Here is a 26,448-nt window from a genome sequence, read left to right as displayed (position 1 = left end):
TTGTTGTTGTTGTTGCGTTATTGGTTTGGGTTTTTTTGTTTGGGATTTGGTTGGGGCTTTTTTGGTCGTTTTTAGTTTGCCTTCTCCCGCTCCTACTCTTTCCCGCCCTCCCGCCCTCCCCTCTCAAATTATTTTGTCTTCCCAGGAGTTTTCAAACACCGCCAGTGGGAGAAGGGGGGAGGAGAGGAGAAACACGTCCTTGCCAGCTGGAGGAGGGGGCCCTGCTCAGCCGCGGGCTCCCACTGTGAAGGTGCCAGAGCCGCTCGGGGTCGTGGCGGGGAGAGCCCGGTACCGCCGGAAGGGCGGAAGGTCACACCGAAGCGGGAAAGGGATGCAGTCCCAGGGGAGGGGAAGAAGCTGCCTCTTTCCTTACCTGCCCAGGATCTTGCTGACACAACCGTGGCTGACCCGCAGCTGCCTGGAAATGTCACAGGGTCGCACCCCCTGGTGAGCCAGCTCCACTATCCTTTGTCTCACCACGTCAGGTAGGGGCCTGCCGTTCACAAACACCCCCCCGAGCTGGTTCACACCCCCGTGCCCTGCTGGGGAAAGAGAAATAAAAAAAAAACAAACACAGAACAACCCACGCACACCAGAAACACATCGTTAGTCGTGGATTCTTCACCACTCCCACTGCAAAATCTCTAGTCATTACAGCTGGATGAAGGTGATGGCAGGGGGTCGAGAATGGGGAACAAGACTTGGGGGAGAGAGAAGATGACAAAGAGGGAGAAAGAAGGAAAGAAAGGAAAGGAAAGGAAAGGAAAGGAAAGGAAAGGAAAGGAAAGGAAAGGAAAGGAAAGGAAAGGAAAGGAAAGGAAAGGAAAGGAAAGGAAAGGAAAGGAAAAAGGAAGAAAGATAAAAATCAAGGCAGAGGAAAAAGGAACTAAGAAAGAAAGCAAAATAATAGAGGAGAAAAAGAGAAAGAAGGGAAGATGGAAAGGAATGATAAGGCAGGGCGAATTTTCCCGAGCCAGAGGGGACTGCCCTCCAGCTTGCCATACGCCACCTCCTCTCTCTGGGCCAGAGAGCCGCTTTCACTCCTGCGATCCCGACCGGGATGCCGGAGCGGTGGCTTCTCAGGGCCATTGCGGTGGGCCGAAGACAGAGGCAGTGCCCGCGCCCGCTCCTCTCTACAGAGTTGGGCAGCGATGTACTCCCAAACTGTAGAGCTCGAGCTCTTAGCGGCTCCGAGCGGACTCTGCCGCAGTCCCCCTTCTCTTTACTCCGGGGCTTTTTCTCTCATTTTCTTTCCAGGATTTTCTATCACGTTGTCAATTATAGTTCCTCTCGAACTCCGCCCTCCCTCACCCCGCGGCATGTCCCCCATGCGAGCCGTCCTCTCCCGTTATTTTAGGAGGGCAGTTGAAGGGATTCAGAGAGAAAAAGAGAAAGGAAAAGAAATGGAAGGAGAGGGAGGAAGAGAGAAGGAAAATATTTTGGATCCCGCGGCCGGTGTTCCTTTATAGGCAGACCTCTCTGTCATCAGCTTTCGATCTTCATAGGAAAAATTCTTCAGGAAAAAGAATCTGACAGACTCATACCGGTCTGTAATTTTTCCCATCACACAAATGTAATTCAGGGAGAATTTTAAATGCTCCGTTATCTTCTGTTCCCCCCTTTACAGGCAAACCCGCACTCTCTCTCAGATAGGACTGCTAGTATGGCTTTTTCCCGGTTTGTCTTTCTCTATTTCGAGAAATACCTTGAGGGAAAAAATAAGTATGCACCTGCTAAGCGTAGGCACGAGAAACGGAGTCACAGGGATAAAGGGAAATATCTCCTTTTAGGACGCAGCACGACAGTTGGTTGTGAATCAAACGTCTACGTTAGAGCCGGGAGCAGTTCGCCTTTGCCCGGGTGTGGGGAGAGCCCACTCTCAGGCGGTACAGCTTCGCTGGAGCTGCTACCTTAGTGTCTCTATCTCCGGAATACCCAGCTGATATAGCTGTGGAGTGCACACTGTATTAAAGCTTTCCTTTCACACAACCCTAACCTCCTGTATTCCTCGCCAAGAGATCTTAGTTCGTTTTGCAGTTTGCTGAAAAATGATCTGTTTGTATTTTCGCTGATGTTTTTTTCTCTCCTGCTTCTGACACTGACTTATTGTCTCTGAACTTAGTGGAAACTCTCATTGCCCTGCGATCGATCCAATCCTGTCGCACAAATAGAGTTTTTTCCATCTCCCCCACCCCTTCAGTAACACCTTCACACATCCCCTCCCAGCCGCATCGGCCGGGGCGCCGGCAGGCTTCCCCTTCGTTCCCCGGTGAACCGGCGTTGTTTGCTGCATTCTTTGGTTAGTTTTTTCTAAAAACGTATTTAGGGTTTCATAGGAGAGGGGGCATATTTGTCTTCCTCCACTAAAACCCGCGTGTTTATGTTTATCTGTGCTTCCTTCATTTGTTCAGAACCCCTTCTGCACATGTTGCCTCTAAAGTTACAAGACAGCAATTTCTTCGGCAACTCCATGATAAATAATTCAAAGCACCTATTATAACTCGCATTACAAAGTATTAAAAGGCAACTGATGCAAAAAGATTAAAAATAAATAATTCAAATTATTGCAGTCCGGATATTTTTCACACGAGTTTGTTTTGCTCTTCCCCGTGGTTTTCTAAGGTTCTTTCTATCAGGGCAGTCTATATTTATATGTATTTATCTGCATATAAGCGCCGGCGTCTGTATATGGACATACCCAGTTGTGCCGCTACCGTAACGATGTGTGTTGCTGGCTGGCTGTGTGTCAGGAGCCTGCGTCCGCATTTGTTTTAATTGCTTACTAATATCCAGGTCTGTAGCTCTAGAAATACACTTTAGGAAACAGATCAAATGTTGATTTTTTTTTCTCTTCGGAAGCCAAAAACTATTCACGAATCTCCCTGGAGTTATTAAAAAATCAGCGACAGTGAAATACCTCTTTCGTCTGCCTATTTGTTCCGGATCGTACCGGAGGCAGAATTACTGCAATCGCGTCTGAAAGCAGGTCGCACTGCTGAAAACTAAAAATAATGCCTAATAATGGACTGTTTGCTGTTAAAGGTCGTTGGAAATTAAACTTCACATTTTAAGCGATTTATCCTGGAAAGCGATTTTTTGAAAACAGAAGGACAGTTACATTCATGTTTGGTGATCTAATAATGAGTTTGTATTTCTTCGCCTTCCGCCTCACGGCAAAATCTGGATTTTTTTGTAAACTTTAAGCATTTCTATTTAATATCTTTTCGATTTGTATTTTACGCAGCGGGCAGGGCGTGTCCTCAAAAGTTTCAGTGTCAAAAGTTACAAATTGCTCTTAATTATTCATTTCCTGACTCAACATGCTCTCAATCTCTGCTTTCTGCTTGTATTTTTCTGTCTTTAATTTAAATCGCTTAATTATTTTTCCTTCTGCGATGGAATTAAAATCACTGGAAAATCCTGTTAAGGTCCCTGGTAAAGGAGGCTTTTTGCTTTCCTTCGTCCCCCTCTTACAGAAAGGTTTTTAAAATTGAAAATGTATCACGAATGCCCTTTACTCTGTGCCAGGAATACATTTAAAATGCACAGAAGGGATCTGGTAAATAGACCAGGAGGGATCGTGACTTCTTGGGAGCCTCCAAAGCTATTCCATATCCTAGCTATACAATTGTCCTATTTTTCCCGCAGTCCAACCTTTTGCCAAACCAAAACGAAGCACGGAGCAGTCACCGACCAACCCGTCATGAATTTGAAACTGGCATCTCCCCTCTCTGCCACTGAAATCCGAAATCAAAGCAAACAGCATCAGATCGCGGGGGAATCTGCGGCGGGGGGGGCGAGGGGGGGGTGGACGGTTAAAGCCACGCAGGGTTGCGGGGAGCCCTGGCCCGGCGAAGCGCGAACAGGGAAAGGATCCATCCCGGGGACTGATACGAGTCAGAATAAACTCGTGTTCTCTGAGGGGCGATGCGGGAAGTGTCTTTGCGGAGGACAGTTCTGTTTCAGGGAAATGCTTCCTTTCGCACACACCAGGAACGCAGCACGGGCACAGCCGCACACGGCCCCCTGTCCCCGGACTGGAGGTCCTGGCCCCCGCCCCACTGCCGGCTCGGAGCTCTACTCCTCCCGGGTCCGGGGCTGCCCGGCATCCTCTCGCTTCTGCTCGGGCCGGCGGTATCCGTCCTGCCTTCTGAACGACTGCCTAAGCCCGATATCGGCAAGGGTGAAAGGAGGAGGATCCTGGAGAAGGATCAGGTGAGGAAGAGTGGTTGGGAAAGGAAGAATGGAGGGATGAGAAACAGGGAAAGAGCAGCGGAAGGAGCCGGGCTCCAGTACTCACGGTGCATTGCTGAGAAGGGGTCTGCTTTGCAGTGCATATCCATGGGGAGGCAAAGGAAGGGGAAGAAATCGGCTGAAGCCGCCGTGTCGCCTCTAAAACTCAACTTCAAGACTTAGGGGAGAAAAAAAAACCAAAACAAACGAAAACAAAACAAAACAGCACACAAGGAGAGGAAAAGAGGGGAATGACGGGGTGCGCTGGGCCCCCTGCCCGGCGGAGCGGGCAGCGAAGTACTTTCCGGGGGGCGGGAGGGCTGCGCCTGCCTTGGGGGGCCGGGACGACGGTGCTGGCCGAGTCAGCAGAGTCCGTGGGAGCGAGGGACTGCCGGCGCCGAGGGGCAGGTGGGTGTCATGGCTGGGAGGGCTCAGAGCATCCCCGGCGGCGGGGAGGGGGTACCGGAGCAAGGTGCGGTCGGCGGCCAGGCGGCAGAAGGTGCAGGAGGACGCGGCTCTCCCTCCTCCTCCTCCCGCGGTCCGGGGCTAGTTCATTTAAGTTCAAAGCGGAGTAGCAATCCCCGGGAAAGCGGCGAGCGGCGGACGGGCGCGACCCCTCCTCTCGGCTGGGCGACGGATCCGGCGCCGGCGGACTTTCGCCCGAGGTGGGAAGTGCTTGCGAGGAGCCGGGGCCGGAGACTGGAGCCTCCGCTCCCGGTGTGTGTCTCTCTAAAAGCCGCAGCGCCCTCAGCCCCCCGCCCGCCTCCCCGGAGATGGATGACTTGTCAGACAAAGGCAATAGATTCCGACACTCTCTGATTCGCCAGCGCGCCGAGCCGAGCGCGGCCAGGAGAGGAGAGGAGAGGGGAGAGGAGAGAGAGGAGGGCCGGGCCGGCGGCGCTCGGCGCGGGGGGGGGGCGCTGCCTGCGGGACCCGGCGGCGTGGGAGCCCCGGCCACGAACTCCGAAGCGCCTCGGGCCGCGCGTGTGCGGGGCGGCGGCGCTCCTGCCCGGCCCGCGGGAACGGGCGTGAGCCCCGCTTTTTGTGTCACTTGCGACTCAGGATCCTTAACTCCCTTATTTAAACATATGCACACACCCCTTGGTAGTTTCATCTCCCTTCCTACGCCCCGCTCTTTTTCACTGGAGACTTTATTCGGGGTAAAGCGGGACGGGGGTGGGAGGGGGGATTTGACACAAATCAAGTCTTCCGTGGTGTGAGGGTTACTGTGGGAGACGGACGGGGACAAAAAAGGAAGAAAGGAAGTGAGGGAGAGAGAGGAAGACGAAAAGAAGAGAGTCAGTGAGAGGAGAGAGAGATCAAGAGAGAAAGGTATAAAGAAGGAAGAGAAAGAAAATTAAATAGAAGTTAGAGACACCGAGAGAAAGAGAATGAGATGGAGAGAGAGTGGAAGAGCGAGAGATTTTCTTGAACCTCTTTAAAGCAAGACGTTGGGCCCTTTTCACTAACTGCCAAGTTTCTTCTCACACGCATTTGGGAAAAAAAATAGCCAGTCCAACTCCAGCCTCACACTTTTCACATCTCTGTTGCTTTTCCTCTCTCTTTTTTTCTTTTTTTCCTTTTTTTTTTTTTTTTAATGCTAGAGTGGAATTTTAGAATGATTTTACAAATAAGTCAACTGCTAAAATAGACATGACTTTGACCTAGCAAAGCAACATAGAGCAAGTAAGAAACTCCTTCTTAGGATATTAACTAGGGGCGAAAAGACAAGGCAGAAATTTTTGTGAGATCAATTTTCAGACTTGTGAGTTTACCATTACCTGAAATATACTTTCTTCTCCTCTCCTCAGTCATCCTTCCCTGTCTCTCTGCTTATCTGTCACAAAACAGCCCTTTTTTTCCTAACCGCTTAAAGTAAAGAATCTCTGAGAGATCTTTATGAAATATTTTCCACTGTCTCATAAATCATTTTGGCACTTCAGCTGATGTTTTATCTTTCTCTCTCCCCTGTGTGCAAAAAAAAAAAAAAGAGGATGGTTTGGAAAATAATTTTTTTTGTTACTCCAGCGGGGTGACATGTGAAGTGAATCCCCGGGGCTGCAGGGCCGCGTTGCGAACTGGCGAGGCGGGCACGGCTGAGGCGACCCTGCCCGCTCCTGACAGCACCCCTGCACAGGGCGAGTTTTCCGCCAGAGCGAGGGCTCTCTGCTGCCCACTCAGGAGCGGGGGTCGCTGCCTCCCGGCTGGCGAAGGTAAAGGCACCGCTCCGTCCCGCCCGGCGAACTCCCGCCGCACGCCAAGTTGAGGGCGGCCGCAGCTCCTCGTGAGCTGCCCCGCCGGCGGGCCAGGGGTGTCCCGCTCACGGCCGACCTGCCGCGGCTCTGCCCCGCCGGCCGCAGCTCATCCACCCGCCGGGTCCCCTACCAGCGCTGCCGCCCCGGGCACCGGGCACGGCCGCGGCGGGGCCGCCCCGCGCGGGGGCGGAGGGAGCGGCCGTGCTCAGGTGCGGGCGGCGGCGCTCCCCGCCGCGGCCCCTAGATGGCGCTCTCCGGTCGCGTGGCGGTGTGGGGAAGGGGCGGTGGCGGGTGCGATCCCGCCGGGATCTCTGCCCTGCCTTGCCCTGTTCGGCACGGCACGGCCCGGCCCGGCCCGGCCCGGTCCGCGCGCACCTGCGGCGGGACAGCGGTGGGTATGGAGTCCCCGCGGCAGCAGAGATTCCTGTCCGCGGCGGGGCCGGGAGCGCTCTGATCCCCGCTGCCCGTAACCCCTCCCGCCGTCTGGCGCCTCCTGCGTTGCCCATGCCTGGAAACGGCCCTGTTACAACTCTGCCCCGCCGAGCGCTCTTGGTCGCTTCTCGTCTTCCAGCAGCCACCCCCGCCCTTCCTCCCTTCCGCCTCAGGCAGCCCCGATCGCCCCGCGCCGTTCGGGCCTTGCTCAGGCACACAGCCAAGCCCGAAGGCAGAGCGGGAGGTGAGGGCGGGAGTCCTCGGCAACGTCGGGTCGAAGGTAACTCCCTGCGCTTTCACTAACACTTGGGGACCCTCGCTCAGAGGTGCTCTGAGCCTTTGTAACTGCTGATTGTACGGTGAGCAGAGAACAGCTTGGTGGTGGGACGGAGCAGCCAGTGAACTCAAAATCTTCTCCCGATAATATATTTTGCCGTAGTTTTCTCACTGTTTCCCCATTTCACTGAGGAGAAAGACAGAAAGAACAGACCCGAGAAATACATAAGGCGAGCGCTCTGTGAGATGAAGCCTGAGTCTCGCGGCGCGGAGGCAACCCCTGTAAAGGTAGGACCCCTGAGCTTGCTAGAACAAGACTGCTTTCTCAGGAGAGGGAAGGAAAAAAGGAAAAGGCTCACCGCTCTCTGTCCCCTTCCCCCACCACACATACGACAATATCACCTGATGCTCCTTCCCACACCACACTTCCTGGAAGTATTGCGTTGTCAGCATTTAAATCCCCCTAACAATTTCTCTCTCCCTAGATTAAAAATACTGGCGTCTCCCCGCGCCCCTGGGCACTGCCGTGTGTGCCGCGGGACTGGCTAAAGCCAAGACCACGGACTTCTTTCCACTCCCACGGTTTTGCACGCATCTCCCGATCCTATTTCCACTTCACAAGGAGTTTTTCTTTTTTTTCTTTTCTTTTCTTTTCTTTTCTTTTCTTTTCTTTTCTTTTCTTTTCTTTTCTTTTCTTTTCTTTTCTTTTTCTTTTCTTCTTTTCTTTTCCTTTTCTTCTTTTCTTTTCCTCTCACTTTTCTTTCTTTTTCGCAAACAGGACCTGAGGATCTCCCCCTTCTTCTCTAACCCAGCCCCCCCCCCCCCAAGCTTGAAACATTTACACTTCAAAAGAGGCAGCCGCCTCTCTGCGGAAATTTCAAGAAAAATAAACTTTTTGGGGAAGTTGCAGTGATAGCCATCTTTCGATCTGCCTCATTAGCCGGTTTTCTCCAGCTGATCAAGTCGACATCTTGTCCATTGATCCTGTTTCCCACCCTCGGCCCCAATACACATAACCGGGAGGACCTTGTTAGCTCCCCTCCGAAGTCCTCTGAGTTCTCCCGCGCTGCTTTGACTTCTTCAACTTGCCGCCTCGCCTTGTCCCTGGGAACCGGGTTATACAGACTCTGCTCTCGGAATTGCCTTCCCTGTTCCGCTGCTTGCCCGGGAAGGGCGGTGCGCCCGGGAACAACAGGGGTTGTGCGACGGGGGAAGCCCCTCGAAGGGGTCAGGCCTGAAGCAAAGGGTTGTGTCTGCAATCGCCGTTGGCTCCAGAGCCAGGACTTGCTTTCACGTTGCTTCCCAGTTTTCTAGGGGTTGTCTGTAGCCAATTACACTGGAAACCAGTTGAAGGCGACCTCTGGCCATAGGACGGCCTGCTGCAGGGGTACAAGTTTTGTATTTGTACGACATGGAGATGCCGCTAAGTCCTCAGCTCCACACTCCGCCTGTCTTCTTCCTTTTGCTAAGTGCATGAACCCTTACAACCTAAGTGTTCATAGTTTGGAGATGGTTTAGCTCAGCCCTTAATATTCCCAGCACTATATTTAAGAATTCATAGGATAAATCTATGCTGAGCTTCTATAGGTATTTTTCTAACACATATAGTTTCTTCATCAATTAATCTAAACCTCTCGTGAGAAAGTCGGTGGGGAAATCCCTGGTTGTGAAAAGATAAAGATGAAAAAAAAATCAAAAACCCCCACAGAGTTGTGAGCATTTAAGGGAAGAAGTCGGCGTGTGAGTGTCAGAGGATCTTCAAGGAAGGGAGTGCTTTGATAAAATCTTCCCGGACGACTTTTGGGGTGCTTTGTTTGATGACAGGATGATTTCTGGCCTGAGATTTCCCGCTGCCTCTCCCCAACGAGCGCCCAGGGGAAAGGGGTGTTCAGACCCTCACTACAGGAGTACTGTGATCTGATATTCCCGAGGGCAGAGGGTGATGGCGTAGGGCGTAGGTGCCAGGCAGCAACGTGGAGATGTGGAAACAAGATCGAAACTGTTTGAGAGGATTTTCCAGGGTCGCGTAGGGGCCTGCCAGGGCTAGGCAGGGCGAGGGGAGACAGATGGGGTCCTGCCACTCCTCCCCGACCCCCAGCCGCTCTGCCCGGGAGACGCGAGCTTGCTCTTGGTGGCCGAGTTTAACAAATAAATATAAAGTTAGGTTTTAAACGAACAATTAATGAGTAAGAGAGCTCTAAAAGAATAAAAGACCCCCGTCCTTCCCCTCCCCCTGTGTCTCCGACCCCCTCTTCCCGTCTCTCTCTCTCTCTCCCCCTCTAAGCACCTCTGGTCACGTTGGAGGATGAGTTTTTGGAGAGCTTCTGGTACAATATGGAGCACCACGGGCTGCAATTTCACACTCCACAGCACATTCCCCCTAAAGCTACTTTCCTTTTTTCCCATCTAAGACCCCCTCATGTCTCCCCCTCTCTCTTTCTCTCGCTCTTTTGTGAGCCCTGGGTGGGTTGCATGTCTGGGGGACGCCGAGGCCGCGAGGAGGCCGGCGGCCGGGCCCTGCCAGCGGGGCGGGTGCGTGTGTGCGGCGGGGGGGCCGCGCTCCCCCCTCGCCCTGCCTGCTGCTGGCTTTTCCCTTCTCGGCATTTGTTTGCCTTGAATGGTAATAGCCCACGTGTGCTGCTCTTTATTCAGTCACCGACACTTTAACCTCTCCTCTTTACAAGAGAGCGTTTGCCACAAAAACGAGACAAGCCGAAGACCTTTTGCTGCCTCATTGAGAAAAAGAAAGAAAAGAGAAAGAAAGAAAAGAAAGAAAGAAAGAAAGAAAGAAAGAAAGAAAGAAAGAAAGAAAGAAAGAAAGAAAGAAAGAAAGAAAGAAAGAAAGAAAGAAAGAAAGAAAGAAAGAAAGAAAGAAAGAAAGAAAGAAAGAAAGAAAGAAAGAAAGAAAAAGTGGAGGTGGTGGGGGAAGCCGACAATGTGAAGAGACACTTCTGCAACAAAGCCGCCTCGTAGCGCACTAGGGCGGCCGGAGCTGGGGCGAGTCTCCAAGCCTCCCAGGCCACAGACATACGGGGACAAGGACGGCTTCGGCAGAGGCCACGCCAGCCTGTCCCCTCCCCTCCTAAACAGGCAGGCAGAGAGCGCGGACACGGCTTTCGGCACCAGCTGGGAGGCTCGGTCTATCCATGCCCCCGAACTTCACACTCAGCCCCGGGCTGGGGGAGCACACGCTGCAGCGGGGTCCCCAGACCTGGCCCCTGTCGAGGTGGCCTGCGCGGGCCGGCATTGCCCACTCGCCACAAAACCCCTGTCACCGACCTCTCCTTTTGTCTGTCCCTCAGTCCCAGAGCCTCTCCGGTCCTTTGCCTGCTCATTTCTTTGCCCCGGAGCGGCAGAGTGGGGGTGATGGCAAGCAGGTTCCGTAGTGCTCCTCTGCCCCAAAAGAAGCTGGCCCAGATGTGAACTCTCCTGCCTCTCGTGACGGGAGGCTGTGGCACTGGTGAAGCCCAGCTGTCTCTTCCCTTTGCCTTAGGCTGCCACTGGGGTAGAAGGATGGGAGCCCTACTCTGCTGCCCCCTTTCCCTCCCCGCCCCTCTCCCCCCACTGGAGATTCCTTTTTTTTTTTCTTTTTGTCCTCTAATTTCTCCATAAAACTCCCGATGAGTGAATTAGACCCTTATTAAAGTCTCCTTTTAATCAGCAGTAGTGGGAGATCCTCCCTCCCTCTCTCTGCCCGTCGAAGGTTAGTTTGCCTCAGGGCGATTTGCAAATGTTAGGATTTACAGTTATCACACGGAAAAACATTTATATAACCCCTAACTATAATACACCCATAAAAACGGGGAGGCAGGGAAAACTGCTGCGGATCAGCGAAAAACTCTATGGCTTGCCTATTAAGTCCACGGTAAGGGTAATTCCACCAGTCAGAGAGGCCAAAGCGTGGTTATGACTGCCTGGGATTCACATCTCCAAAAACGATAGCACAAAGGGACCTGCCGGGGAAAGGGGCGGCTACTTAGCTCTGCTCCCTTCGCAGGGCAGGCGGGGGAAGTTGGGAGCAGACTTCACACCTGCATTAGGAAGTAATAAATATGCCTCGAGACCTTCCTTCCTTCCTTCCTTCCTTCCTTCCTTCCTTCCTTCCTTCCTTCCTTCCTTCCTTCCTTCCTTCCTTCCTTCCTTCCTTCCTTCCTTCCTTCCTTCCTTCCTTCCTTCCTTCCTTCCTTCCTTCCTTCCTTCCTTCCTTCCTTCCTTCCTTCCTTCCTTCCTTCCTTCCTTCCTTCCTTCCTTCCTTCCTTCCTTCCTTCCTTCCTTCCTTCCTTCCTTCCTTCCTTCCTTCCTTCCTTCCTTCCTTCCTTCCTTCCTTCCTTCCTTCCTTCCTTCCTTCCTTCCTTCCTTTCCTTCCTTCCTTCCTTTCCTTCCTTTCCTTCCTTTCCTTCCTTTCCTTCCTTCCTTTCCTTCCTCCCTCTCTCCCTTTTACTTCCCTTCCCTTCCCTTCCCTTCCCTTCCCTTCCCTTCCCTTCCCTTCCCTTCCCTTCCCTTCCCTTCCCTTCCCTTCCCTTCCCTTCCCTTCCCTTCCCTTCCCTTCCCTTCCCTTCCCTTCCCTTCCCTTCCCTTCCCTTCCCTTCCCTTCCCTTCCCTTCCCTTCCCTTCCCTTCCCTTCCCTTCCTTCTCTCCCTCTTTCTTCCCATCTCTCTCTTCTTTTCCTTCCGAGCCAACCTGAGCCCGGACAATTTGTACACACACACAAATCCACCTCCCCTCGCGTTTCTGGCAGCGCTTCCCAAGCCCCGTTGTGAGCCCTGCCTCTGTCCCCGGCTTCCCACCACCACGGACGGCTCTCCGGTCCGATGGGATGCGCCGGGAGCTGGGTCGGGGAAGGCAGCCTTGTTTCCACCGCTAAACAAAGGCTGGAAATGCACCAACAAAGGACCTGGCGCGGCCCCTCCACCCGGTGCGAGAGCCGCAGGTGAGGGCTGGGGCTTGCCCGGCCGAGAGCGGGGGTTCCCTGTTTACGGAGCAGTGCTTAAATCTGCTCGGGGCGGAGGCGCGCGTCTGCAGGGCTTCTGGAGAAAGTGGTCGTAAGTTGGTGGGCAAACTCTCTCTCCCCCATCCCCTCTTTCTGGGAAAGCCGTGAAAACCGGCTAATTCAGTTCTCTCTCCTCCTGTCCCCTTCGCAAAGAGGGGCTCGCTTCCTTTCCCCTGTCTGTGAGCTGCCAAAGTCCCCAAGTTCGGCGCCTAATTAAAATGAGTAGCAGGAAGACTCATTCCTCTTTAACATCATCTGTTAATGGCCTCGGAGTTTACTGCCTCTGAGGAGGAAGACACAGAGGGAGAGGCAGGGGGATGGAGTATGCGGAGCAACGGAGGGGCTGAAAGAAGTGGAGTGTCTCTAAGCGTGGTGGAGCAGTAGAAGGAGCGATGAAAGGAAGTGGAGAGACACGGAGAATTTTAACTTTTAAAAAGAAGGTAGAGGGGGCGGGGAAGGACTGAACTGTGAGCCGACATCATATCCCTCCAGTTTCCCTGGCTGTCTCAGCTGGGCATCTCGGGAGGGATGCGAAGTGAGAAGCAACTGTGCGGGCTCGGGGGAGTGACGCGCGCAGAGGGGAGAGGACTAGCGGATCAGGGATGGAGGGACGGACGGAGGGAGGGAGCGTTTCCGACCCAGAGCGTTGTTCCCCGGTGCTTGACTTGCTTTTTCTCTCGGACCCTGGTCTTTTTCCTCCTTCCTCTCCTCTTTGAGGTTTGCAAACCAAACGTCACCAATCAATATGAACCCCGGCTCTGTGGGTGCTTGTGTGCGTGTGTGTGCGTGTGTGAGCGTGTTTGTTGATCCTGACCTGCTGGACTTCAAAAACCTGCCTCTTCCGACTCCCTCCCAGCCTGTAAGTTCAGAATTACAACCTTCTACATCTATGCAAACTTTTATTTATCGGAGGATTCCTTTCTCTAGGAGAAATTGTCACCATGCGATCGGCTAATTTCTGACTCATGGGACTTTACCCCTCCCCTAGCGTGGGGAAAAAAATGTCTCCCGTGGATCTCTTTGAACTGTGCACAATCCATAACTTTGGCAATGTATATATAGTGTTGTTTCTGCAAGGCAGTTTTCCACGGTTAGGGGAGGTGGTTGCATTCTGCTAAATGGATCCTTTGTGGTGAGTGCAGATTTATGCCCAGTTTTGATTTATAATTAAATTAGCTTCTAATTCGCAATATGTGTGTCTGTGTTTAAAATGTATCTAATCTGTGAAATTGAGGACGGGGGCACTTTAAATGAAAATCTACCTTTCGCCTCAAGGGTTTCTTTATGAAGGGATAGCCGGGAGGGCAGCGTGAAAGGGAGGGCAGCAGGAAAGCTAGGCTGTAATTTCCATTAGGAGATGTCAATCAATGCTTTTTTCAATACATCAATTAATAAATCCGATTGGTGCTGCAGGCTGCTCCCCCCGGGCACTCTTTCTGGCCGGATGGGGAAGTGTGAGGGGACGGCGAACTTTGACAGGGAAGTCCCCGCAGGCAGAGTCCGAGCCGACCCGCCCCCTCCCCTTCTCCCCCACTCCGGCCCTGCTCGGGGCTCCTGGATCGGCTCCAGCCTCGGCGTGGCGCTGGGGGCGGCAGGCTCTCCCCGTCCGTTCTCGGGGTCTGGCGGAGCTAAATTAACACAACTTAGTGAGATACGGTCGATTTTTTTCGACCCCACGGTGGGGGCGTGCACACGCTGTTAGATCCGGACGCGGAACACCCCCCCCCCCCCCCCCGTCTTAGCTGATTTATATTTAGGCTTCACTTACTTAAACGACCCTCCTCCTCCCCGTCCCTCCCCACGCAGCTCTAACCCGGGCAATAACATCATTGGTTTGATTGGTTATTTTGCAACAGAACCGCAGCACCTAGCTTTAATTTTTCACAATTAAAAAGGGGACGGGATGATTGGGAACTCCTCCAGCCTGACAGCTCGCCCTAGCTCTCCCTGCTGTTAGCATGCGCTCCGCACCTACAAATTACCGGGGAAATGGGGGGAAAGGGGTATTTCTTTATTACTATTTTTTTCTACGGATAAGTATAGTAATACCGTGGTTTCTCTATAACTTAGCAATTACACCGATTCTCCTTTATTTTCAAGTGGCGCTGGTAGTTCAGCAACATAACATCACCATGGTGGGCAGGCGGATGGAAGCCCGAGGACAGCCCGGCACAGGGTTGCCCGGTGCCCACATGGGGAAGGCTGGCCAGACAGGCACAGGACAGGTGTGCAGAAGCGAGACGGTGCCGGAACAGGGCGGCACTGAGGTCATCCGGTTCGGTCTCTGCCCTCAGAGCTTCACAGTGAGGAAAGCCCAACAAACAAAACTATTTCATTGTGTCTCCTCTCCCTGACAGCACACACACGTTATTTTGTAGAAATCCGGCTACAGAAAGGGCTGACTTTCCGGAACCCACAACCGATGTAACAAAGATGCTTAGAGGGAGAGAAAACATCCTTAAACTACTCCATAGTCGTCGTCATCATCAAGCCTGTCTATTTGATTTTAAAATACCATGATAAGGAGCACGGTCCCACTGAACGCTGTCTCCTGAGTTTTTTTCTTTTCTTTTCTTTTCTTTTCTTTTCTTTTCTTTTCTTTTTTAATCCCCCCTCAACCACACGGATTTGTACCCTCAGATTTGCGGGCTGCTGCTGTCGGTTTGAGTTGCTCGGCACAAGCATTGTTCTGTGTGTTTCCAGCCAGAGGGGTAACGCTGGGTGAACAGAGGGCTGCGAGCAGGAGCACAGGGGCTACGGGGCTGAACTTGGGAAAGGAACGAAGTAAGGAGAGAGAGAGAATGAGAGAAAGTCTCCCAGGCAGCTTGATCCCATTAGCTCCGTCCTTGGGTTGCATATTTATACGGTCTAGGAGGTGAACAGATGGACTATCAATTTAATTCCATCTTCAACACCATCAGAGATTGATTTTCTACTCGCTTTTAATTTTGCCATAATTAATTAGATCATTACAACTGTTTTCTATTGATCTCCCTATTTAAACCTCAGATGCAAAGGGACTTCGGCAGATCCTTTAAAAACACAGAAGGGAAAAGGAACACGGGGGTTTGCAAACTTTCTGAAGGGTTTTTTCAGTTTTAACTTAGAACATTATCTGTGTAGAATATCGAAAAATTGCTTCTTTGGCCTTTTCTTTTAGGAGGCCTTTTTCATTGCCTTTTATCTTTTTCCTTTATGTCTTGGTGAATCCTTGTCATATTTATATATAGTATACAGCATATGTAATGGATTTAATTGGTTCGATTACGAAAACATAAGCTTTCAAGTGTATATGCGCGTGTATATTCACATACAACGTATTAAATATTGTGATTTACAGAGGTGGTGCACACACATTTATATATGCGGAATCTATCGACAGACGAGATGTAGCTTTCTGAAGGGCGAATATTTTCATTTGCCTCTCGTGCGTGTCTCTCTGTGCACCTGAATTCCTCTCTAAATGGGGGATATTTCACCCTGCGACTCCACCAGAAATGACAAAGGAAAACCGAAGCTGCCAGCTCCGGTTCATAGCCTCGGTTCCTAATGCCCGCCGCAGCCTTTCTTTCCAAGCCTTCTCAGCAGCAAACGATTAGCAGCCGGGGCAACAGCACGGCTCTATGCTGGCAGTCGGTGACGTTTGCATTTTAAACAACTATGTCCTTTTTTCCCCAAAATCCCTAAATTAAGACCTCGATATATATACGTAATTTGAGGGAACCAAACCGCGTAATTGTGCTTTTACAGCGAGCGGCAGCACCGAGGAAAACCTCTCCTCTCCGGCGGGATTTGTTTGAAGCTTTGTTTGCAAATCATAAAATTGCTGCCTGGGAGAGAGGGACGATCAGGAAACCTGTCTGTCGGCGGAGCAGGTTTGGGGGGCGCAGAGCCAGCCTGCGTGGGGTCGACGCAGTCCCAGCCCCCGCCCGCCGCAGCCCCGCGCCTTGGCCCCGCAGAGCCCGTCTCGGTTCTGGTCTGCCAGAGGGGCCCGAGGCGAGGACAGCACAGGTCCAGAGCCACCACAGCGAACAAAGTTTCACGAGGTGGGGAGGATGTCGGCGGAGGAAGAGTTTAGGCAATGCCCTGAACTTTCTGCTCACGGGAGGGAACTCCGGGATTGAGACAAACAGACAAAAGCCGGTGGCGTGGTGAGGCCCGGCCGGCAGGGGCGCCTGGAGGGTGGTGGGGCAGAGCGGCCGGGGCCGCTGGCGTCCGAGCCGGGCCGAGCCGGGCTGGGCAGGATCGGGCTGGGCGGGGAGGGACCAGGGCTCGGCCCGGCTCTCCTTCGCATCTGGGGGCTCCCCTGCGGGTTCTTGCGAAGCTCCAACGGTAAAAACGGTGGGAACTCAGCCATTCGAGGTGGTGTGGAGCGGGCACCCGTAAGGAAAGGGGGTATTGAGCAGGTGAGATAGCAAATGTTAGCGGGGAATCTGGCTAGGAGAAGGTGTGTGTGGAGGAGAGCAGAGGCAATCTGCCTCCTGGCAAAGGAGGGAGTTGGGGGTGACGATCTCATCCCTCCCTCCTGAATATTCAGGGCCCCCTCCCCCCCCCCCCTTACCTGCTCTCCCTGAGCTCTGAGCCATGGCTCCTCTGCCTAATGGCCCGTCTCCCCGGGACGGCTGCAAGCCAGTAGATCTGCCGCGGCCTTTTCTTCGCTTCTCTCCTCCCCGCTTGGGTGTCTTGCTTTCCCCCGCTGACTTTCGAGATCTAGGCGCAACCACCCAAAACTAAACGGTTTAGATAACAACACACACACACCAGAGCACCACCATCACAAAAAAAAAATAGCCAGCCATAGAGAAAGAAACGCCGCTCTACTGAGCTGGGACAAGCTAAAAGGAGGGGAAAATAAATAACGATCAAAGCAAATGCAGCGCTGCTGCTTATAAAAGTGGAGGGGGACTCACCTGCTCCAGTCTAGCTGGACTGTGCAGCCAGGAACGAAAGGGGCTGGGGGAGTCTTGCGGGGATCCTGGGAGAGCGGGGGGGGCAACGCCTGGACTTTGAATCTGCTTCCCCTTGCCCCCCTCCTGCAAACTGGCTACCTGTAGGGAAGTCTTGTTGCAACAGCAGATTAATTTGTTGTCTTATTACCATAAAAATGTGCTCGAAGAGGGACTGGCAAGGGAGAGGGGACGCGGGACAGAGGAACTTCCTCCAAGTTGAAAAGGGAGGCGGTGGGCTCAGGCTGAGGGGGGAGCGCGTTGGGGACGGTGCGGGGGGTTGGTCTGGACTGTGGCGCAGCCCACCGGGTAGCTGGCAGCGGTTAGCTCGGGAGCCCGGGCAGACTCCAGGTGGGATGGCGGGGACGGGGATTCCGCCGTTTACTTTGGACGCGACGGAAGGCAATCCTGTGAAGTCTGCCTCTGAGCATCAAGCTTCATGATTCTGAGAGATTATCTATCTGCCCATCCATCTATCCCTCCATTTATCTGTCCACTCGTCTTTTTCCTTGCGCCTATGGTCGCGTTCTGGTACAGGCTTCGCGACTGAATATGAAAAAATAATAAATAAAACAAAACCTCAAAGAAAAGAAGAAAAATCCCCAGTGCTAAAGACATCACTGAACGAATATTTTTCTTTCTCTCTTTCTACCCCTCCCTTCCATCTCCCCATTGATTGAAAGTCTCTCTCAGCTCCAACAAGAAGTCCCAGGAAAAATGAACCATTCTGCTATCGATTCTTCATTAAAATTACATTTCTGCATTTGCTAAATTGGTTTTAAAAAGCTTCCCCTGTTATTATTGTCTTGTCAGAGTCGGCGGTGCTGGGCAAACAGTATTTAAAAGCTTGGGACCTCTCCAAGATGAGGCTGTTGGGGGATATGTGTGTACATATGTTTCTTTTTCTAAAGCGTTTAGGAAAACGTTAGCAACGAGGACCGGAGAAAAGTATGCCCCAGATAAGTGGAGAATTGTAAAAATAAGGAAGGCGGGAGAGAACGCTTTTCTTCACATCACTTAAAAATTGTCGATTTTCTCTTCTAACAAGGAAAAAATAGTTTAATTTGAAGTATTAAAATGGGGCATCAAAAGTCAATCATTGCAGGAACAAGTATTTGCCTCAGACGCCGTCTCCAGCCCGGTCTGCATCAGCCGCCGGATCTGGCTGGAGCGGTTTCTCACCTCCCTGCAGCCCGAGCCCTGCTCGTAGCCGCACGCTCCTGCCGCGCTGAAACGTGCTTCCTCGGTGAGATGTTTAAATAAGTCCAGCTAACCCTCACACACCCACCAGAGTCTTCCAACCTAACCCCAACAAACCCCTCGGAATCCCTGTCCTCCTTCTCCAAACTGGTGTGGGAAAAACCCACGAGGGACTCTAGGAGATTTACTTTGAATTCTGCAAATCTCTCTCGAAAGAGCAGGGAAGCAGAAATGTCTTCCTGATGTGTTTATCCCCTAATCAGTTCATTAGTTATAAACAACATGACATTAGAAGTTAGGAGGCAGTTGATATTAATTTTTATTTAACTAGTTGATGTTTAATCCGTCATGCCAGACTGCTTAGAGTGAGCTGCCTGACACAAACCAGTTAGAACTTCATACACTGCGATGATCGGCCGGGCACTGGGACAAACAAACGTCGGCGGAGGATGGGCGGGGGGGGGGGGGGGGGGGCGTGGAGAGGGGCAGGGAAGGGTGCGAGGGGGAGAGGGGCAAACCCGGGAAAGAGGGAAAAACAGGAAAGAAGGTTGGAAAATTTCCCCCTCAGTGAAAAAAAAAGGGTGTGTGTGAATCGGCGGAGAGAGGGAGGTGGGGGACGAAGCATGAAAAATATCTCCATGAGGCTGAGCCGAGCAGGTCGAGAGGAGCCCATGCCAGTCACTCCTGTGGGGTCGGGGGCTGCCTGGCGGGCGGCCCGGGGGCGCGGGGCGGGCTGGGCGACCGGGCCGGGGCTGCCCGCTGGGGCGACAGGGGCGACATGCGGCTGCGCGCCGTCGAGCAGAGCGGGGGTCGCCGCCGAGAAAGTCTTCTCTTAATTAAAAGGGGCGCCGGTTAATTAGAACGAGGCTCGCCGAGGGAGAAGAGCAACACATTGTGCGGCCGGGATGAACGAGGACCGGACTGTTCCCGGCTTCCCGGGGTGTAACAGTTCCCTTCGGTGTCAGACTGTGATTCTTAACCAAGCAGCGCAGGTGCTACAGAAGATAAAAGGAGTGAACGATTGATAATGGGCACACTTACGGACCCACGTCTCTTCCTACCTTAAAGCCGTGCTGAAGTATTATCTAAGTCAAGTCTAGAATTACAGACTTCCCTGTTATAATTTCTTGTTTCTCCCCTTGCAGCAAACTGGTGCTCTAGAACTGGTTATAGCATACCTGTTTGGCTCTACACCATCTTCATCTACGTGAACCTCCGCTCTTTACCCACCGACCCTGCCAATATGTAGGACCCCCGCCCCCGCCTTTGCTCCCGAGGGGAGCACTGAGCATTATCCCAACACCTCTCTCTTCTGCAGCGAGACTCCCCCACGTGCCCTGTGCGCGCCCCGCATGCCCTTTCTTCAGCACTATTCAGAGTGTATTAATGCGAGCTATTATAACTATATGTATTTCACATTTAAAGCATTTATTGGCGAACCAGTAAAACCCTGGGCAACACCTCAGTGCGTTGCTTGTCCTGGACGCCTCTTCCTCTGTGCTGCAGTGGCTGTGCGGCTGCTACTACAGGGAAAGTGTTCCTGCCTACGACCCATATTTTAATATCAATTTCCATATTAATCAATCACCCCAAACATCTATCTGCTGGATAAAGGAAATAGTTTGCATTCCGAAGAAAATTGCCTGCTTTCCTGCAGTTAATAGTTAACTCCGGAATAGAAAGTTCCCAGGGAAATGCGGAGGCAGGGGGAGCCTGGAGCTCCCTGCTCCCAGCCAGCACCGGCCACCGCTTTTCCCTGGCCGCAGCTGCTCGTACCACTCGGGAAAATCTCCCGGCTTCTCTGCTGCGGGCTCGGCCTCCGGCTGCCTGCACCTTTTAGGGAAAAAACCAAGACGGAGCGTTTTAAGGAATAAACTCCTGATGGGGCTGTGGTGTGCAGAAGGGAGGCAGGCAGGCTGGCTCTTTCCCTATAGACCGAGACAGAAAGTGGATGCAACAGGTAATAGGGCAGACACCAGCGACATGGGGAGCAGGGACGCTTCCCAGTGGTGAGGGGAAATGCACACTGCTTGGCGATTTGACTTGAGAGCATCGTAAGGAAACGTGTGCCTTTCCCTTTGTCCGACGTTTTCTCTCCCTTTCTCTGAGACAGGGTGTGCTTTGAAGAGTGGAGAGGAAATTAAAGAGGGGACCTGCCGAGGAACTGGCGGGAGAGATGGAAGGGGAGAGGCAAGGCTGGACCCTGGCCGGAGGTTGCGGCGTTCGGAAGCTGCTCGTTGTGGCCTGGCCTGCCGGCAGGGGAGCACGGGCAGAGACGGCCCTTTCCTAAGAGTTTCGGGGTGATTCTCTTCTCCGCACTGTTGCCTTAGTGTGGGGCTGGCCAGCTGGTGCCTTTTGGCAGTGATGGTGGAACTGAGGAGGACACAGAGAGAGGGGAGAGAAGCAGAACAAGGAGTGGATCTCCCCCATGTTTCGGGGTTGTTTGTAAAGGCTGTGGGATGAGCAGGAACACTTCAAGCTACAGAATTTGGAGGGCTGCTGCTGGCAGGGGAGAGGGTACCTTTCCCGGGGCTGGGCTGGTGTCAGAGCACCGAATTGGGAAGGGGTTTGCTTGAAGAGTGGAGTGGGTGGGGTGAGTGCCTTGGAGGCAATGGGTTAAAATTGCCGTGGGATCGGACCCGCCCGGCGGCCCGTGGAACACACCCAACATGGGCTCCCACTGCGTTCGGGTCTCTCCGGCGGGGCGTCGGGAGGTGGTGGAGACGGGCGGGAGGCAGCTGGGAAGCTGTGACAGGAGACGCCGGTGTCGCGGCCTTGGCGTGAAGTTGCCGGCCGGGACGTGGGGCAGGGAGGAGCGGACTGGGCGGGCGTCCCGGTGCGACCCGGGGACAGCCGGGCCGGCTGCGGGAAGCCGCGTCCCCGGCCAAAATCAGATCGGGAGCTCCTGCACCGGCTCGGGGGAAGCCGGGAGGGTCGTGCAGCCCCCCTTGCCCGGGGCTCCCGTTGCCCCGGCAGTGGGCGGTCCCGGCCCCGTTCCCCGCCAGAGGGGGCAGTGCAGATCGGCAGTGCCGGGCACGGGGCTCCGGCCCCGGCCCGGGCAGGGGGCTTCTGCCCCATTCCCAGCGAAGCTGGGGCGTGTTAAGCCCTCGCTACCCTGCGGTGGGCTTAGATTCATGAATGCTTCCCAAAATATTTCCACACCCCCGGCTGGTCGTCCCAGCCAGAAGTGGCGGACAAAACTAAAAGAAGTCTCCCCGGGTCCGGGCTATAGCTCCCTCTGAGCAGGGCCGGGGGCAGGCGGGTCAGCGGGTAGGAATGCTCTCGGGTTTGGGGAGACGTTGGTATGGTCACTTCTTCCTTCTTCAGCTAGTTCAGCTTAAGTTTCTGATTCAAGGAAGTGGACCCGGCAGCCAGGCGGCCTGTGGGTGCCCTATGCTTAGGGACAGCCTGGGCCCGGAGGGGCCGGGATGATGCCCTGGGGCTCGGGGAATGTGGGCAGTCACTGCGTGGATTAGTATAGGATGAAGGAGGGGGACACGCAGGCAGGGGACTCCAGCTCGCCGTTGGCAGAACTGAAAAGGAAAGGAAAAACGGAAGATCACATAAACCCCACGAGATGCTGGGGACGCAGAGCGCGCCCTGTGTCAATGTGCAAAAGACAGTGGAAACTAAGAAGAAAAAAATCAGGATGAATGGATAAACAGAGAAACAAACCCTGATTTTTGCTAATATTAGAGAAGAAGGTCTGAATAAAGAAGGAGACGTCTAAGTTGATGATAATGAATGGACGGATGGATAAATAGAATAGATACAAAATTTTAAGGCGAAAAAAATTGAACATATGAGAAGAGGAAAACATAAAGTTATGAAAAACCCTACCTTTCTAGCATTTGTGGACAGAAAGAAGGGAGTGAGAGGAAAGAAAAGAATAAAAGGAAAACAAAATAAGTAAAGAGAAAAGAGGTTTTTAAGAGCCGTCAAACAGTTGGTAGGCATGAGAATTAGAACAGAAAAGCAGAAACATTTATGGCAGCTGCGCCGAAGCGATTTCCCCATTGGCATTTTATGGAGCTCCTAAATCTCAGCTTAACGCTGTTTTGAGCTGTAAGAATTATTTTCCATCGCACTTTTCTTTTTTAGGTTCACTTCCAGTTTCCATCGCGGGTCTCCCGGAGCAGGCGGAGCAGCCGCCCCCCCGAGCACGGGCATCCCGTCGAGCCGACGGGCAGCGGGCACCGGGCGGTCGTCACTCCGCGCCTTGGGGGACGCGGCAGCGCCCGGCTCTCTCATCCTGGCGTCCCCCAGCAGCCCGGAGGTCCCGCGGGGTAGCAGCCGGAGCGGCTCCCAGCTGCCTCGCAGGAGCCGGTGAGGGCCGGCGGGCAGAAGCAACAGTTCCCCGGCACGTCGAGGGAGGGGAAGGGCCTACTTTCCCCCCGGGCATGGCTTTCCCCAAGGTGGGGAGGGGGAAAGCGGCGGCACGGCGAGGTTGACTAGCTCCGCAGCTCTTGCCGGGCGCGGGGGCGAGGGTTGGGGAACAGCTAGGGAGCAGCAAAAGATAAACCTCAAGGTGTGAGAAGTGAGGAAACAGTGGCTCTCCCTTCGTAGACAGCCTGCCATTACACGCCGTCTCCACGTCGGTGGAAAACTCCAGACCTCGGTGGAAAACTCCAATACTCCAGGCACTAATAATGATAAGAGGAACAATAATGACAACAATGATAATGCATTTCCGTATATTAAAACACAGAAAATAAATATCCTCCTACACCCACTGCCTTTCTGGTCCCCGGATCTCTGGAACGCGCTGAGTTTTCAGAGTGTTTTGGAGCTTGGGGTAGGTTTGAGGTAGGAATATTGGCTATAAGAGTAAAAGCCGGGGGAAATGTAACACGTGCGTTTTTCACCTTTTCCCGGGAACACAACCATTGTCTTTGTGACGAGAATCTCTGTTATGGTCTGAGAGCTACAGAGAAAAGGGAACTTTGCAGGTCTGTCTCCTGATTCTGCTGCGGGCAGCTCCCTCCGCCTCCCCCCCACTTGCCCCGCCACCCCGGCAGCCCCCGGGCTCTGAACCCGTTGATATAAAAGTGTGTGCGAGGGGGATAAAAGTTCTGGTCTCTCATGAGGGGAGGAGGCTGCAGGGGCAGAAGCAAGTTAATTTCCAGCCGATTTCTCATTACTCTTCTTAACGCCTGTAAGGGAGAGAAAATTAGGCACACAGCACACGTTTTGGCCACTTCATAAAAAATGCAGATTTGAGAGATGATGTGAAATGTGCCCTCGAGTCAATGATTAAAGATAGCTGACTACAATTTTTTTTCTATTTGAAGTTGAGATGAGAAATGCCCCTGAGCTCTGTAGGTCCAAGAAGGGTCCTTTAATAACTCATAAATTGGCCCAAGAACTCCTTCTCCTCTTCCCCCCCCCTCTTCCTCCCCCGCCCTATCCCCTCCACCGTCATAGGTCGTCGACCGTCAGGGGAGAGATGCAATCCGCTGCTCTTCGCCCCTGCGATCAATAGGAATAGCTCTCTGGGGATTATTTCCCGACCGGTCAGTAAGTGCGTGGACAGGCCCAGTCGTGACACTCCAGCGAGTGGGTGCGGAGGGGTGAGGCCACTCCTGCCTTGTCCCATTCGTGTCAGTAGCTTTCCCTCTCCACCATCCCCTTAGCTTGTCCACTTTATCTGCGAGCTGGCCAAGGGACAGAGACTCTGGTTCAACAGCATTAAATATTTGCACTCAGAAATACTCGAGGAAGGAGATGGCCGATCTGGAGAGAGGCGTTTTCACGTCTAGTTTGGAAGCGGAAAAAGTTAAGGAGAGCTAAACGCCATGGGCATCTTTGGCAGCTGTTATCTCCGCGATTGTCAGGAATAGGGTCTTTGCAAGTTTCCTAAGAAAGTTTTGTCCTCTACGGATGTCCATGTAAAGGGGGAACACCCGCCTCCCCTCGCCACGGCCACTCCTAAGTGGACAAAGAAGCATTTGCTGAGCCCTGCCAGGGGAAGGTTTAAAGGCACAATGAAGGGAAACTGTCATCAAGAGCCTCGATCTGCCTCTTCCTTGCCTGGCGTCGGAGGGTACAAAACGCCTGGACTGCTTGCTGCCAGGGCTGGCATCGCCGGTGGAAACAGCAGTTAGGAATGCTGAGGGAGGGACGAAGTGCCCTCCAAAAAGGCTCTTCAATTTATGACTTTCTCAAACGCATCCCTGCGGCCCCCACCACAAACTTGAGAGAAAGGAAAAATTGAAAGAGAAGGAAAGATAAGAGGAGAGAGGGGGCTCAGTGGGGGGGATAAAATCAAAACTTTCCAGCCCGCTGGAAGAAGAAATGTGTATTTCTTTTTTCTAAGCACTTCTAATTTTTCAAGCCAATTGAAAATAATAAAATGTATAAAGAAAGCAGGAATGCAGTTTTCCAGAGCTCAGCTGCTGAATAACTCCTCATCACCCACACCGATTTCTTTGATTAATCCCGAGGTCTGAAGGAGAAGCAGTTCCAGTGTGATACCTTACACGCCAAGCTGCTTCTGCTTCCCTACTTTGTTAGTCTCGTTTATGCGCATTTTTAAACAATAATTTCGACTCCTTTCCCCCTTAATAAATCCATTTTTTGAAGCGGTACCTGCTTTCTAATTGCCCTGAATAAATGCCTTTCTCCATCTCCGGTTTGTCAAGTCCAACGGCACCCTGGTGGGGAGGAGGTCGCAGGTACCAGGCCGGGATACCGGACCACCCCAGCTTCTGTCAATTTCCTGCTGTTCTGTAGTCGGGAACTTGTAATTGTAATTTCGTGTGCGAAACGGTGCAGACCGACATTCACTCTCTTAATGGGACTTAATGTAACTGTACACGATCCTTTATGCAACCATATATCTAACGAGCTCTCTCATCGCTAGACGTATTGCCAGTTCTCAGATTCCCTCTGTAACTATAAGTATATATGTTATGTTCACAACTAGGCATGTGTACCCAAAATAGATTCGTCTGTGGAAATGAATATGTAGCAATATATAAAAAATGCATATTATAAACCCGAATCTTTATATCAAAATGAAGAGACTTTAATTTATATATATTTTATTGCATATAATAATTTCTTTTGGAAACAGCTAGGGAGCATTTAGAACGTGGTGAGAGGCACCTGTGTGGAGATCTGAACGGGAATGTTCCCATGTGCTTTCATAGCCTGTGTTTATGAACATATGTCACAGATCTCTCTCTCTCTTCCCTCTTGTACATGTATAAAATATCAACGTGATGCTGTAGAAAAGCTGTTAGCTCTGCCCAGTTCTTTACTCTTTTTCCAGATGATGCTGTTGTTCATAAAACCGCACTTCTCTGCCAGGCGGCTTGCACCCTCCGTACTAATTCACACTACTGAGCCATTAATCCAGCTTTCATTTCTCACTGAATTACCCGTCTCGGAGTCAACCAGAAGCACCAAATTCCTGCCTTTCTGATGAATGAACAATATTGTCTGCTCTTTTCAGGGCGAGAGAAAAATAGGTCGGGCAAACGAAAGCTAAACCGGGGCCTGCTCGGCGGCTGCCCCGCAGGGAGAGGAGTGGGGCTAGTCCCCGCTTCGCGGCCGAGCCACTCCCCGCGCCTCTCCTCGCCGCGAGTGGGTGAGCCGTAGGTGCGGCTGCGGCCGTGACTGGGAGAGGTACTGGGGAAGGCTCGGTCTGGAGCCGGGCAGCCCCCGGCATGGGGAGCCGCAGCCCGCCGAGGATGCGCTTTCCTCTGCTCCCCGGCGTTCGGTGGCTGTGTGCGGTTTTCCTGGGCTGGCTTTGGGCTGCTTTCGCAGGAGGCGCTAATTAGAGTGTAACTGCCAGGTCATTGATTTCATGTTACCAGAGTTGTTGTTGTTGTTGTTGTTGTTGTTTTCTTTTCTTTTCTTCTTCTTCTTCTTCTTCTTTTTTTAAACATGAAATATCATCCCAGTTCACAGGCTGTAAGACCTGGGTTGGGGGTAGTCTCTGAGATCCCCCAGACCAACAAAACCCAATTAACCTAATACACGCACATTGCTGGCTTGGGAATTTCAACCTACAGACCCGCGGATCTGTCTGTATTTCCTTTGTTGCTTTGTTGTAAGTCTCCTCCTGAAGACGATATCTGAATGCAGGGAGCATTATCGATGACTTTTAAAT

The 26,448-nt window shown here is 52.6% G+C and overlaps 2 protein-coding genes across 11 annotated transcripts in view; one reads left to right on the top strand and one right to left on the bottom strand.

Annotated features, from left to right (window-relative positions):
* The window catches only part of PAX2 (paired box 2), a 103,871-nt gene extending 85,345 nt beyond the window's left edge, over nucleotides 1–18,526 (bottom strand). For 2 of the 10 annotated variants that reach the window (XM_071563063.1, XM_071563069.1), the window contains exons 1-2: nucleotides 4,301–5,158; nucleotides 374–542 (exon numbers count right to left, since the gene is read on the bottom strand). In XM_071563063.1, the coding sequence (XP_071419164.1) occupies nucleotides 374–542; nucleotides 4,301–4,343 (212 nt within the window). In that variant the 5' untranslated portion in view covers nucleotides 4,344–5,158. Of the gene's footprint in view, nucleotides 1–373; nucleotides 543–4,300; nucleotides 5,159–16,747; nucleotides 16,897–17,096; nucleotides 17,322–18,520 lie in introns of those variants that run through there. The other 8 variants (XM_071563066.1, XM_071563067.1, XM_071563064.1 and 5 more) reach the window with 8 other exon arrangements.
* A 711-nt stretch (nucleotides 18,527–19,237) lies between these two features.
* LOC139675454 (uncharacterized) lies at nucleotides 19,238–23,906 on the top strand. The gene is made up of 7 exons (XM_071563093.1): nucleotides 19,238–19,274; nucleotides 19,478–19,577; nucleotides 20,012–20,292; nucleotides 20,446–20,632; nucleotides 22,434–22,658; nucleotides 22,899–23,127; nucleotides 23,757–23,906. The coding sequence occupies exons 1-7, from the start codon at nucleotides 19,238–19,240 to the stop codon at nucleotides 23,904–23,906; spliced, it is 1,209 nt and encodes a 402-aa protein (XP_071419194.1).
* Nucleotides 23,907–26,448: the final 2,542 nt, after the last annotated feature.

Source organism: Pithys albifrons, chromosome 9, assembly GCF_047495875.1.
Source record: "Pithys albifrons albifrons isolate INPA30051 chromosome 9, PitAlb_v1, whole genome shotgun sequence".
NCBI classification, from domain to species: domain Eukaryota; kingdom Metazoa; phylum Chordata; class Aves; order Passeriformes; family Thamnophilidae; genus Pithys; species Pithys albifrons.
This window is presented reverse-complemented; position numbering and strand designations above follow the sequence as displayed.

Coding starts and splice junctions, on each gene's coding strand:
- LOC139675454 (XM_071563093.1), top strand. CDS start 19,238: ATGAACGAGGACCGGACTGTTCCCGGCTTCCCGGGGT. Junction 19,275..19,477: donor TGTTCCCGGCTTCCCGGGGT/GTAACAGTTCCC, acceptor CTCCCCTTGCAG/CAAACTGGTGCTCTAGAACT. Junction 20,293..20,445: donor ACAGAAAGTGGATGCAACAG/GTAATAGGGCAG, acceptor TCTCTGAGACAG/GGTGTGCTTTGAAGAGTGGA.